Source organism: Mycteria americana, assembly GCF_035582795.1.
Source record: "Mycteria americana isolate JAX WOST 10 ecotype Jacksonville Zoo and Gardens chromosome Z unlocalized genomic scaffold, USCA_MyAme_1.0 Scaffold_18, whole genome shotgun sequence".
Taxonomy (NCBI): Eukaryota; Metazoa; Chordata; class Aves; order Ciconiiformes; family Ciconiidae; genus Mycteria; species Mycteria americana.
The window spans coordinates 4,499,975-4,514,473 of record NW_027445436.1 but is presented as its reverse complement, the minus strand read 5'-3'; the positions used below and the strand labels follow the sequence as shown (position 1 = coordinate 4,514,473).

Here is a 14,499-nt window from a genome sequence, read left to right as displayed (position 1 = left end):
TATCAAAAACTCTCTCATTTTGTGATCACTCTGCCCAAGACAGCCTCCAACCATCACATGGCTCACAAGTCCTTCTCTGTTCGTGAACAACAGGTCCAGCGGGACACCTTCCCTAGTTGGCTCGCTCACCAGCTGTGTCAGGAAGTTATCATCTGCCACACGCTCTAGGAACCTCCTAGACTGTTTCCTCTCTGCTGTATTGTATTTCCAGCAGACATCCAGCAGGTTGAAGTCCCCTACAAGAACAAGGGCTAGCGATCGTGAGGCTTCTCCCATCTGCTTATAGAATAGTTCATCTAGAATAGTTCATTTTGTTCTAATACAGAGGAAACTGCTGGTATTATTGACATATGAGCTTCACTGTCCTTTTCTTTTAAGGTTATTTATGAATTATGATATTAGACTGATATAGAATTCATATCACCAAGCAAACCATCTCCGTATACTTGCTCATTTTTAAGATGGACAAGTTTTGGTTTTTTGTTTTTATTCTTTGATTCACATCATAGCTGGCATTAGAACTTAATATTAATAAGTATAGGGTTTATATCTGGACATTTTTCCACTGGTTTTAGGGCTGTTTGTTTAACAGAATTAGGACCATGATGTCTCTTTTGACATGATGCAAGTATGGACAAAGACCATTTTAAATACTTTGGCCTGAGAGGTACCTATTTTAGAATATTTCTGCCATAGGATCATACTCTAATCTGTTATGTAGCTACAATGCACTGGGTATCGGAAATAAAAAACAATCTTACTTACAAATACATAGAACTATGATGTTTTGTATCAGTCTTCTCATACTTCACCTATATTAGACATAAATATCCCAGTGATTAAAAAATTCATGTGGCATCAATTTGAAAACTCAAGATGAAAAATACTTATTAATGTACAGACAGCATGATGTTTAAAAAACTCACAGATGCCATCTTCTGTTATGCTAGATATTGTTTTTTAACCATCAGTTATAACAATAAAATAAAATGGAAATTGAAATCTATGATATAGTTGCTATAGCACTGTACATTATAAATCCAAATTAGAAGATGCTTTGATAAATCTTACAGTATCTAGACGCATTACAATGGTATTCAAGTGGTTAAACATTATTAATTTTTTTTTTCTTAAGAAAATATTAATTTCGGTTTTGGCTCCTAAACACACTTATACTTACTGGCAGAGCTAATATTACCTGATGTTGGCTTGACGAAACACTAAACAGTGAAATGTTCAAGGAAAGTCTGTTCCAGTCTCATCTTAAAGTTCCTATGGTTCTTAAAATGCAACATTGTAGTGTAATTGCTGTTTATTTCTCCCAATTAGTGTGTTGTGCCATGGCATACTTACTGTTTTAAGACATTTCTTTCTATAGAATGTTTATCTCATTGTGGAGGGTTGACTTTGGCCAACTGCCAGATGCCTATCCAGCTGCTCTCTCACTCCTCCTCCTCAACAGGATGGGGGAGAAAATAGGATGAGAAAGCTCGTGGGTCAAGATAAAGACAGGGAGATCCCTTACCAGTTACTGTCATGGGCAAAAAAGACTCTACTTGGGGAAAATTAATTTAATTTATTGCAAATTAAAATAGGTAGAAACAAAGACAAATTAAAACAACACCTTCCACTGCGCGCCCCCCCCCACACCCCATTTTTTTCCAGGCTCGGCTTCACTCCTTCATTCCCAACTCCTCTACATCCTCCCCCCTCCCTGAGTGGCGCAGAGGGGATGGGGAATGGGAGGCTGTGGTCAGTCTATAACAGTTCTTCTCTGCCACTCCTTCCTCCTCTCACTTTTCCCCTGCTCCAGCATGGGTCATGTCCATAGGATACAGTCCTTCAGGAAAAACTGCTCCAGTGTGTCCTCTGCATGGGCTGCAGTCCTGCAAGAAATGTCCAACTGCTCCAGTGTAGTCTCTTCCATGGGCTGCAGGGGAATCTGCTCCAGAGCCTGGAGTATGTCCTCCCCCTCCTTATACACCGACCTTGGTGTTCACAGGATTGTTTCTTTCCAACCCCCCCCTCCTTCTTTACACTGCCATGCAGCATTTTGCCCTTTCTTAAACATGTTTTTACAGAGGCACCACCAGTTTTGTTGATGGACTCAGCTTTGGAACCGGCTGTGTTCAGCGCAGGGCAGCCCCTGCTCCCTTCTCACAGAGGCCACCCCTGTAGTGCCCCCCCACCCTTGCAATGTCAACTCAATACACACATAGAAGCTTCATAAACCTCCCCATTAATTAGTATTTATAAACTACTTTGTGGGCCTTGGTTAGATGATGTTATAGACTTGCAAATTAGTGTTATGACTGTAATGTTTTGAAAGGTTGAGAAATCTAGCTTTTATTACTGTATATTTTATTGGAAGATACAATGTAGTTCTTCCTATTAAAAAGAAAAATGCATTTTTACCCTACAGTATCTGTTAAACACTGCTTTATTTTGTGCTTTTCAGCTACAGCCTTATCCAAAGCCCACTGGAGCACCTAAGAGTCTTTCCACTGATTTCAACAGCCGTTGGTTCAGACCCCTGTCACAGTCTAAAGGTTTACCCAGCCTGCGGGTGTGCAGAGATTGTGACCGTGGGTTCATAGGATTCCATAATACACAAGGACATGGAGGCTTTTATTCTCTTAATTTTTCTACTTTATTACAGATTACCACAAATACCACACAAATCACCACTAGCAGATATATTACCACAAAAAAATCACCACTAACAAGTATACCTATGATTAATAAAGCAAATATATATATCAAGCTATTACAAATTATTATCAGCAATCACTAATACAGTATCAATCAATAGTATGGCAGCAATCAATAATAGCAACAATCAAACATATAGCAACAATCAATAGAATCATAGAATGGTTTGGGATGGAAGGGACCTTTAAAGATCATCGAGTCCAACCCCCTGCCATGGGCAGGCACATCTTTCACTAGATCAGGTTCCTCAAAGCCCTGTCCAACCCGACCTTGAACACTTCCAGAGATGGGGCATCCACAACTTCTCTGGGCAACCTGTTCCAGTGTCCTACCACCCTCATTGTAAAAAAAAGTCTTCCTTATGTCCAATCAAAATCTGCCCTCTTGCATTTTAAAACTGTTGCCCCATTGTCCTGTCACTACAGGCCCTGGTAAAAACTGTCCCCGTCTTTCTTATAATCCCCCTTTAAGTATTGAAAGGCCACAATATGGTCTCCCCAGAGCCTTCTCTTCCCCAGGCTGAACAACCCCAACTCTCTCAGCCTTTCTTCATTGGAGAGGTGTTCCAGCCCTCTGATCATTTTTGTGGCACGGATCCCAGAGGGGGACTCACAGAATCACAGAACCGTATAGGTTGGAAAAGACCGTTAAGATCATCGAGTCCAACCATAAACCTAACACTACGAAGACCACCACTATACCATGTCCCTAAGCACCTCATCCAAACATCTTTTAAATACTTCCAGGGATGGCAACTCAACCACTTCCCTGGGCAGCCTGTTCCAATGCTAGATAACCCTTTCAGTGAAGTAAAATTTCCTAATATCCAGTCTAAACCTCCCCTGGCGCAACTTGAGGCCGTTTCCTCTTGTCCTATCACTTGTTACCTGGGAGAAGAGACCAACCCCCACCTCTCTACAACCTCCTTTCAGGTAGTTGTAGAGAGCAATAAGGTCTCCCCTCAGCCTCTGCTTCTCCAGGCTAAACAACCCCAGTTCCCTCAGCCGCTCCTCATAAGACTTCTGCTATAGACCCTTCACCAGCTTCGTTGCCCTTCTATGGACACGCTCCAGCACCTCAATGTCTCTCTTGTAGTGGGGGACCCAAAACCGAACACAGTATTCGAGGTGCTGCTTCACTAGTGCCGAGTACAGAGGTACAATCACTTCCCTAGTCCTGCTGGCCACACTATTCCTGATACAAGCCAGGATGCTGTTGGCTTTCTTGGCCGCCTGGGCACACTGCTGGCTCATATTCAGCCAGCTGTCAACCAACACCCCCAGGTCCTTTTCTGCCTGGCAGCTTTCCAGCCACTCTTCCCCAAGCCTGTAGCGTTGCATGGGGTTGTTGTGACCCAAGTGCAGGACCTTGCACTTAGCCTTGTTGAACCTCATACAATTGGCCTCGGCCCATTGATCCAGCCTGTCCAGGTCCCTTTGCAGAGCCTTCCTACCCTCCAGCAGATCAACACTCCCGCACAACTTGGTGTCATCTGCAAACTTACTGAGGGTGCACTCGATCCCTTTGTCCAGATCATTGATAAAGATATTCAACAGAACTGGTGCCAACACCGAGCCCTGGGGAACACCGCTTGTGACCGGCCGCCAAGTGGAGTAAACTCCATTCACCACCACTCTTTGGGCCCAGCCAGCCAGCCAGTTCTTTACCCAGAGAAGAGTACACCCATCCAAGCCATGAGCAGCCAGGTTCTCCAGGAGAATGCTGTGGGAAACCGTGTCAAAGGCTTTACTGAAGTCTAGATAGACAACATCCACAGCCTTTCCCTCATCCACTAGGCAGGTCACCTTGTTGTAGAAGGAGATCAGGTTGGTCAAGCAGCACCTGCCTTTCCTAAACCCATGCTGGCTGGGCTTGATCCCTTGGTTATCCTCTACATGCCGCGTGATGGCACTCAGGATGATCTGCTCCATCAGCTTCCCCGGCACCAAGGTCAGGCTGACAGGCCTGTAGTTCCCCGGGTCCTCCTTCCGGCCCTTCTTGTAGATGGGTGTCACATTCGCTAATCTCCAGTCAACTGGGACGTCCCCAGTTAGCCAGGACTGCTGGTAAATGATGGAAAGGGGCTTGGTGAGCACTTCTGCCAGTTCCTTCAGTACCCTTGGGTGGATCTCATCAGGCCCCATAGACTTGTGAATGTCTAAGTGGTGCAGCAGGTCACTAACCATTTCCCCCCTGATTATGGGGGCTCCCGTTCCTATCTTCTGACTCGGGGGGCTGGGTACCCAGAGAACAATTGGCCCTACTATTAAAGACTGAGGCAAAGAAGGCATTAAGTACCTCAGCCTTTTCCTCATCCTTGGTCACTGTGTTCCCTCCCCCATCTACTAGAGGCTGGAGATTCTCCTTAGCTCTCCTTTGGCTGCTAATGTGTTTGAAGAAGTATTTTTTGTTGTCTTTTACGGCAGCAGCCAGATTGAGCTCTAGCTCAGCTTTGGCCCTTCTAATTTTCTCCCTGCACAGCCTTGCTACACCTTTGTAGTCCTCCTGAGTTGCCTGCCCCTTCTTCCAAAGGTTGTAGACTCTCCTCTTTTTCCTGAGTTCTAGCCAAAGCTCTCTAGTCAGCCAGGCCAGTCTTCTTCCCCGCCGGCTCATCTTTCGGCACTTGGGGACAGCCTGCTCTTGTGCCTTTAGGACTTCCTCCTTAAAGAATGTCCAGCCTTTCTGGACTCCTTTGCCCTTTAGGGCTGCCTCCCAGGGGACTCTGTTGACCAGTCTCCTATACAGGCCAAAGTCTGCCCTCCGGAAGTCTAGGGTGGCAGTTCTGCTGACTCAACCATCCCAAAGTTGGGAGTACAAACTGAACCAACCCCAGAAGTGTTTCCAGAGGAGGACCAATAGAATAGCAGAGTCTCACTTTAAAGACGATCCACGTCATGGAGTTTGGAGTCAGCTAGGTGTCCCTGGTGAGAGGCCAAGATCTCATAGAAAGTTCATGTGGAGAATTCAACCTGTTTAGGAAAGGAAAAGTATGTGCAGCACAGGACGTTCTCAGAAAGAGAAGCTCCATTTTGGATAATATAAGTCCTTTTTATATCCTGGAGACATAAGAGGTCATAGGACACCATGACACTGAGAAGCCAATAGATGCTGTTAATTTTGATTTTTCATCTATAACAGCCAATAGATGATGATGATTTCTGTTCTCTTAGACCAATTTTTATTTTTCCAGACTGTTTTCCTGTTCTTGCAGTTAGAACAGCCAATGGCAGTTACCGCTTCTTACTTTCTCAGGATGTTTTCCTCTTTTTTCCAGACTATTTTTCACCTTTTCAGACAATAAGTTGCTGTTACAGTTCCTTGTTTTTGTGCTTATCGATGGTATCTCAGGATGTCTCCTGTTTCTAGGTACCCAGCTTCACTTCAAGGATGCCAGCTGCACTTTTTAAGGATACTTCTGGTTCCCAGGCCTAGTTCCCAGGCTCACAGTTCCCAGGCTGGCAGACATTTTCTTTTGTTCAGCAATTTTCCCCTTCTAACCAGGCTGCCTTTTGGGCTGCTCACATCAACCCATAGTGAACAAAAGTGATTGTTTTCAGTCATCATTATTCTCCCATGTTTAGAAATAGTCTTATGTAGTGGAAAGCATTTTCTCTCCCTGAACTCTTGTTGCATTACTGACCTCAACTACTAAGAGAAAATTAAATACTGGCTGTATGAGAGTCAATGGCAAAATTCCTGTTGCCTTCCATAAGGCCAAGATCCCCCCCACCCCCATTATTACTTAGATACAGTACATGAAAATGAGGGTCATTCTTTGTGTCTTTTACAAAGGAATGGAATGGCCTGTGAAACCAGTTTATTAATTGGTCAAAGATACATGCAAGCAAATTTCTCTTCCTTACCTGAGAATATGAACATTTTCATTCATACAGTACATTGTATATAGTTTTCTAACCCCCAAAATAAGTCTTTCACTGTGTTCTATCTTCTGCTTTTTTTTTCTGAAGGATCTATAATGAAGGCCCTTTATGGCACATACCTAAACATAAAAGATTTCTTGGTTTCCAAGAGCAACTCAGTGTCAAAGAGTATAACTAGCATTCACAGTATCTTCCAGGTGGATAAAATTAAGCATTCACATCTTATCTTTTCCTACTGAATTCAGCAAGTTTGGGAAGGAAACTTCATTTTTCACATTCATCCACATGTGGCGAGATACCTATGTAAATTGCTTCTTAAGTATTCTTAAGTACATGACAAAAAAGATGTTAGCTAATATTATGAAATACAGTAAGCATCTGTTTCAGGGCATTAAAAAAATATAAATAAATTTAAATCCCATGCACAATGTATCTTACAACATAGATGGGGAAAGTTTTTCAGTTTCCAAAAAGAGCTACATATGATCTTTATAAATTGAATAAGAAATATTTTGAATAAGTGTCATGATTTATTGTACATAAATGTGGAAATTAAAAAAAAAATTCTGTACATGGGCCGCAAAGCTGAAAAGATAAGTATTCCTATTGCTATTTTGGTTCTAAAAAGTGTTTCTAGGTCCTTGGATTTGTTTCATTTGTACAAAAACTGGATTTACTCCCAGAATTCCACTTTTTAACTAAGGAAGTTTAAAAACTAAACAAAGGCTGAGTCAATTAATTTAAATTAGATTATAAATCAGAAAGACATTACAAAATGTTGATTTAATTACCACTTTTTATTTACCAAATTAAAACACTTTAAAAAAAAATTAACAGTCTTGACAATGGCCAGTTTGGTGACTTGGCAGCAGCAGGTCTAAAATAGGAGATGAACCTGGAAGTCAGTCATGACCTTTGCTGTTCTAAATCCCCTATGCATTGCATGTTATGTCTTCACTGCTAACAGCACTCAAGTTTGATAAACTGGATTAGCCAGACTGACATTCAGGCATTTCGGCAACTAAGCCCCAGGTCACTGTGTCCTCACTGTTTCTGCACTTACATGTGTGTGCTTGGAAGCATATCCCATGATCCTTTGAGTTTAAATACTCTGTGATCCTGTTTTTATATGGCCAAAATGGTTTTTTTTTACTGAGATAAGAAGGCTTCCTTGAGATTTGAATATTCTCCACATCAGTAGTAATCAGGGGCATTATTTTTGTGTCAGTTTAAGAGTTTTTGCACACAAATGACTTCTTTAAATTTGTAGAAACCAGGTATACAAGCTGACTGAAGCTAACACCAATGAGAATCCTTCTTCATAAAATTGGAGGGTATGATGGAGTCTTTGCAGTCTAGCAATGAATGTTCCTTTCACAACATGGCTGATGGAGTTTGGAAGATCAGTGTCATGTAGAGAGTCATAAGCTGTTGCTCCAAGTCTTGTAGCTAAATGTCTGACTTCAGTTTTCCAAACTTCCCATTTAGCATCATTTGTATGAATATAAGTACATTTAAAAAAATGTAGAGCTAGAGCCTGGTATACTTACCAAGTGAAATAATAGTATTCTATTCTATAGCAATCCTGGTGAATTCAGAAGGATGACTTGTAGAGTATGGATAATAATGAAATTATTTTTTAAAAAAGTAATTCTGTAGTGCACAGCTTCAATCTATGTGTAATGAAAGGGAACATATATTGCAAATGAAATCTGTACTGTTGGGAAACAGATGTGAAACTTCATCCTGCAGACATGTCTGTCTCACAGGGAAGGCCTCTTTGCTTTTGTGAAGTGCTGCTTTCCTCTCTGTGTGAACTGTGATTCATACAGAAAATCTGTGGGTTTACACAGTAAAGAAAATGGTTGCAAGTTAACATTTTCTAACAGATAGCCTGTTAGCCAAACTCAGTGAAAGTCATTCTGGTAAATACAGTAGCCTTTAAAAATGTGTGTGGGGGGAAGTCCCCTCAATTTAACATACTTCTAGAAGGCAAATTCCAGTGTCTTGTTTATAGTATTGTTTTAGTAGATATTAAATACAATAAAACATTGCTAATATATATATGATAAGCAATGTTAGGGCCCCAAGTGTGCTAATAGTTGTAATGGCCCTGACTAGCCTCACCTGCAGTCTCCACCCACACCCTCTACCCATGGGCCTAGGAGCCCTATTTTAGCTCAGGCCTGGGCCTTCATTCTCTGTCTTCAGCTGAACTACAGCCATGTATGTACCTAACCATAGACCTTGTTAATCTGGACCCTAACCCACAAACTGACTTCCTGGTTTGACCTCAGACCTACCTGGTGATCAATGGACTGTGTCTGACCCTGGCTATTCTCACCAGACCTGTCCCTGACCTGCAGATTAACTTCCTGGCTTGACCTTGGAACTGCCTCATTGCCATGAGCTCACCTAAGGATCTGGACTCTTGATTGAACCTGGCTGCTATATCTGAGTCTGTCCTGCTTGCCTCGCTTGGGATTGGACCCTGACTAGTGAGGCCCTTGCCCTGCCAGCTGTGTTATCCCCCTTGTTGCACCTTGACAAATATCTTAAGATCATTAGAGATGGTGAGGACAATGCATGTAACCTTAACTTATTATACAGCTTTAATTCTATCAGCTCTAGAAATGGTAACTTATACAATAAAGTTGCTTTTGAAAATTTAATTTGCTACAAGTCACTGGAAACTTATCAATCTAATTGGTTGTTTTTTCTGATTAAAATGCCATGGGTGCTAGAATGTAGGTGCATAGTAAAACTAGGAAAATAATTAACAGTAACCTTTACAAATATACAGATAGAAGACTATCTTTTTGGGGTTTTGTATTTTTGCAATTTTTTAAATTTTTTTAAGTGGAGGAAGTGTTTTGCTTCTTCATTGCTATATAGTCTTTACTACCATGACAGTGTTCTGAGCTGACAAGCTTTAAAAGGTAAAAAGTTGCAGTTGGTATGGTCTTTACACTGGTACAAAACTAGGCTCAAATTTGCTATGATGTACCCACTTAAGGATGACAGTTTGGGAGGTAGTCATAATACTTTTTGTTCACAGTAGTGACTGAAGTCAACCCCCAACAGATATGTGGAGACTTTAACAGCATCAGGGTGATGCTTGTATGGTGTCAGGTCTTCCTGTTCACTCACAGATTCACATGGAACAGTAGGGGGCAGCCTCTGCACAATATTCTGCATCTGGGCCCCCAGAAAGCAGCAAGCCTCTCTAGATGATAGGTCAGGTGGGCAGATGGGTATCTCTGTCCCCTACATCAGGGAATCACCCGTTACCATCACTTGCTGCTTCTTTCTGGTGGTCTTCCACAGTTTAGAGTCAGGTGGCCCAGATGCTTTGCTTGAAGGCATATTTGTCCTTTCTTCAGTTTAGAGGACAGTGCACTTACAAGCCTACTGACTTCCTCCTGTAACTCCTTCACAGCTCTTCAAAGACAATGTTGACTGCACTCTAGAAGGTGCATTGCAGACCTAGATCTTATATAAGGTCTGGCCCTAGCACCAGCTAAAAGGGTACTTGACCCTCCCTAATTAGGGCATAGCTGCAGTAAAGGCTCTAAGTACCCTGGGTCAGGGGCAGCTGATTATGCTTGTTAGAAGCTGCTAACAGTAAAATTTACTGTGTTAACATCAAATTGTATTATTCTCTTGATTCATTAGGTGCACCTATCAGGAGGAGAATGTATTCTTTGAAGTCCAGGGGGTTTGGGTTTTGTCAGTTCTTATGTTGCATCAACTTCATTTCATAGTGAAATGAACTGTATCAAATTGGTCATCAGTGCAGTCTCTGTGTCTGTGGAGTCAACCAATGCGTTCATGTTTTAAAGGAAGGGTAAAAAAACCAGGATTCACTATAACAAATTCTGTTACTTGTCTTGTCTAGTATGTTTTTCTGGTCATTTTATCAGAAAAAGCAGTCTTACTTTGATGGTTATGCAATATAATATTTGGGGGATGGAAGAGAAGGGAATGAAAAGGTACCTTTGTCTACATCCTGAATATTTACCTGAATGACTTTCTTGTCCTAATTCAGTGATCTTTGAGTTCCTTCTGTCAGAATCATTACATCTTTCACAGTATTTCTAGTTTTGTATAAAATGAGTTACATATAATGTGTTCGTACAGTAATGCCTTCATATAGAAAGGCAGGGAAATGACTTTTAAAGCACAAAGTTAAGTACTAGTTTAATACTGAAGGAGGATATTAAAGGAGGGTATTAAATGATAATTTCAAAACATATTACTCTGTGGTTTGGGTTATTTGTTTTTTTTTTAATTTACTATTATTATTTTATTTGTTTTCTTTTATTTCTTTACAGATTCTGGACAATCAGGAAGTCCAAGCCACAGTGATCCTGCCAGGAATCCACCAGGTAAATATGAGTTCCAAGACACATGCAATCTAACTTTGTCCAAGAAGAGAGATATTACTGTTAATAGTTAAAGAGAACATAATTGGTCAGCAATGTATTTTGCACTGGTAAGTACATATAATGAGGATAAAGTGGGATGATATTAGCTCTCTTGGACTGGCAATGCCTCAGTTGTGGTTTCATTAAGACTTGCTCAATCAAAAGAATTTTTCTTTTGCTGCTTCTTAGAAATTCATAAGTGGGGGATGGGCAGAAAAACAAGGAAACAAGAACCTAAATAACATTAATCTCTGTGGTTTAACCCCAGCCAGCAACTAAGCACCACACAGCTGCTCACTCACTCCCCCCAGTGGGATGGGGGAGAGAATCAGAAGGGTAAAAGTGCAAAAACTCAAGGGTTAAATTAAAAAAAAAAAAAAAAAGTTTACCACCAGCTGACTGATGACCTGCAAGTCCCTGAGCAATGGCAACCCCAGCAAACTTCCCCTCCTGTTTTTATTGCTGAGCATGACATCATATGGTATGGAATATCCATTTGGTCAGTTTGGGTCAGCTGTCCTAGCTGTGTCTCCTCCCAACTTCTTGTGCACCCCCAGCCTACTTGCTGGTGGGGTGGGGTGAGAAGCAGAAAAGGCCTGTGTAAGCACTGCTCAGCAGTAACTAAAACATCCCTGTATTATCAACACTGTTTTCAGCACAAATCTAAAAAATAGCCCCATACAAGCTACTATGAAGAAAACTAACTCTATCCCAGCCAAAACCAGCACAATCTCAAACCTCCAAATGCTACAATTATTCTTTCACTATGGGTGACATAACATTGCCCTTCCTTTAAAGTTTGTGACTTGAACTACAAGCTGCATCTTTCCTGTAATTTTTTTTTAATGCATACCTTGTAAAATGTAAATATGTTCATTTTCTCTCAAAGCTTATCAACTCATAGCTCTGGGGTTTTTGTTTGCTTTCACATGCTGTTAGTAGGGTGTATTAATGGTCTTTTTGGGGCAAGGTGATTGAAGTGATTGTTTCCATGAAATCACTGACCTCTCTCAAAAAAAGTAAAAGAGAAAATCAAAACCAGATTTTGCTATTCCACATATTGTGCAAAAACTCTTCTTATTTTTATGGAGTCATTCCTGTAATCAAATAGGCTATGCTGGTAAATCCTGTAAAACTGTTTTATTAATTTTATCAGGATAAGACAAACAAGTGTGTCAGAGGCTTCCTCATACTATCAGGTTTCTTAATGGGCAAGGAATCTTCTCATTTCAGCTCTCAAAGTGTCTATCTGAAAGAAGTTGGGGCTAACTCAGTTTGCTAAGTGAATCACACTAAGTCTAGCAAAGTAATAATTGTGTAATGCTGGGCTGTTACATGTAAATAAGTGTTTTCCCTAATGTCTGCATAGATCCAGAAAATAATCTACATTGTGATTATATAGTGTTGTATTACAGATATGATCAAAAGTATTGGAATATGCCACACATGTTGGATGGGAATGGCCAAAGGTGGTAAAACAATCAGAGCTGGTTATATAATGTTAAAAACCAATTTCCATTGCTTCTATAATATAAACAGCTTCAATCTTCCTGTATGTATTTTGGATATGTTTTAGACAGATAAAGGCAGAAAAACTCATGATATGCAGTGATTTTTTTAAAGTGTTTTCTTTATTGTGTAGGCTTATATTGAAGTTTAAAATCACTCTTGAATGCAGACTTTGATACTGTTCCCTCCAAACTGTGTGGGTTATATGGTAAGGCTTTTAATTCTCTCTTGAATATATGACACAAATGATGTATCGTACCAATTTAAAACAAACAAACAAACAAAAAAACCCACCACAAAATCCACCCCATCTAAGAAGTCACAACAGCAAACTTAAACACACACTAAGCTCACAAAATTTCCTTCAGGATAATTAGGGTTTTGTAAGACTTGGAACCATTCAGCTTTAGAACATTTATTTTTATTTTAAAATATCTCTGTTTGCAAGTGTAAGGAAAAAAGCCAAATGTATCACCTCATTTTGGAGGATCAAATCTGTAGCCTATGGGTTTGAGGAGCTGACTGCAGGGTCCGGACCCTCATCTCATTTCACGTGTTCTTTCTTTTTCGAGGGCCATTTAACATTTGGGTTAGGGAAGTACAGTTATGTATTTCACTGGTGAGGATAACATCCTCTGGTTAATCTATTCCCACCAATCCACATTGTCAACTCCATCTGTACTCTCCTTTGGCAATCACCAGAGGAGTAACATTGCTGCCAAAGCTAGAACTATAGGGCTCGGAGAAGACAAGCCCTATGGGCTTCCTTTTGGCTCGCCTGCTGGGTTGAGATAAAATACCCCTTTGACATCTTTTCCAAGAACTCCAGCTTCCCAGGAGGTAGAGTGATGTAAAGCAGAGAGATTAATGTCTAGTTTCATTATGAAACTACTTGCTTTTAAATTTGATCTCAACATTTTATCTGTCTTTGAAGACATTGTTGGTGATATTATTCCTTTTATCTGTTGCTGAGTGGGAAGAGAAAATAGAAGCTATACTTGCTTCCCTTGAAACCCCTTGTTTAAAAAGGGATGAGAGCTGGATGGATGCATAACTGGATATCATCTGCCTATTTGAGGATGCATGAATTTACAGCCTCTCTGTTTCCTTAAATGGTACTGTGTTAGGATTAAAGAGGAAAGAAGCACTGAGGTTTGTGGGACTTGATAAGATAGAGATTTGGGACTGTTCAAGGGAACAAGAGGGAGGCTGCATACCTTAAAGTCTGAGAAGAATGAATGATGTCCTGCTTTTACTTACTAAACTTAACAAGACTCCTATTAGGACCATGTAGTCACTTCTGTCAAAATCCCAGAGAATATCCACTCCGAGGAGTGTTTTCTATCCCAGGCCAGGAGCACGGGGTTCAGCAATGCCAGAAGGTTCTTATATCATATTTTGATCTGATACTTGTGTATCAAGGAGCCAGGATGTTGGCAAGGGACAGGTGCTCTCAGCTTTGGATGCCACTGCCTTATTAAAGACATTGCTGAGGAAAAAGGAGGTTGGAAACTGACTGGTAGCTAGCGAGGCGGTTGATGTTAAAAGTGGGGTTTTCTAGGTTTGGCTGGAGTGCGGAATTTTGTAGGGTTTCTGGTAATTTGCCTTAACCATAAAGGGAGGGTAATATCACTTGCCAAACAAAAGAACGTTAGGTGAATGTATTGGAATTCTTTATAATAGGTTCCTTAAAATGCATGAAATACTCTTATTGCATATTACAGTGTTAAGATGGTGTAGATTGTGGTGGGAGTGCTATATAACTTCTGTAGCAAGATCCAGGGGGTACTCTCCTCTAAGTTTTATTTTTCAGCAGCTTTTAGCTGGTACATTGCAAAAGAATGAAACTTGCTCTTCAGAAAACTTTTTGTGAGCCAGGTTGTAAGGGTCACTTCTTTGTAGGAGTTAAGTTGGCTCCAAACAGATAGATGAACTGCACCAGAGTGAGAGACGCTTCCTCCAGAGAGGAG

The 14,499-nt window shown here is 40.9% G+C and overlaps 1 protein-coding gene across 1 annotated transcript in view; it reads left to right on the top strand.

The window, feature by feature from the left end:
• LOC142402969 (nuclear factor 1 B-type-like) overlaps positions 1 to 14,499 on the top strand; it is a 186,238-nt gene that overhangs the window by 91,824 nt on the left and 79,915 nt on the right. The window contains exon 4 of the mRNA XM_075488997.1: positions 10,928 to 10,981. Coding sequence (XP_075345112.1) covers positions 10,928 to 10,981 — 54 coding nt within the window. The remainder of the gene's footprint in view (positions 1 to 10,927; positions 10,982 to 14,499) is intronic.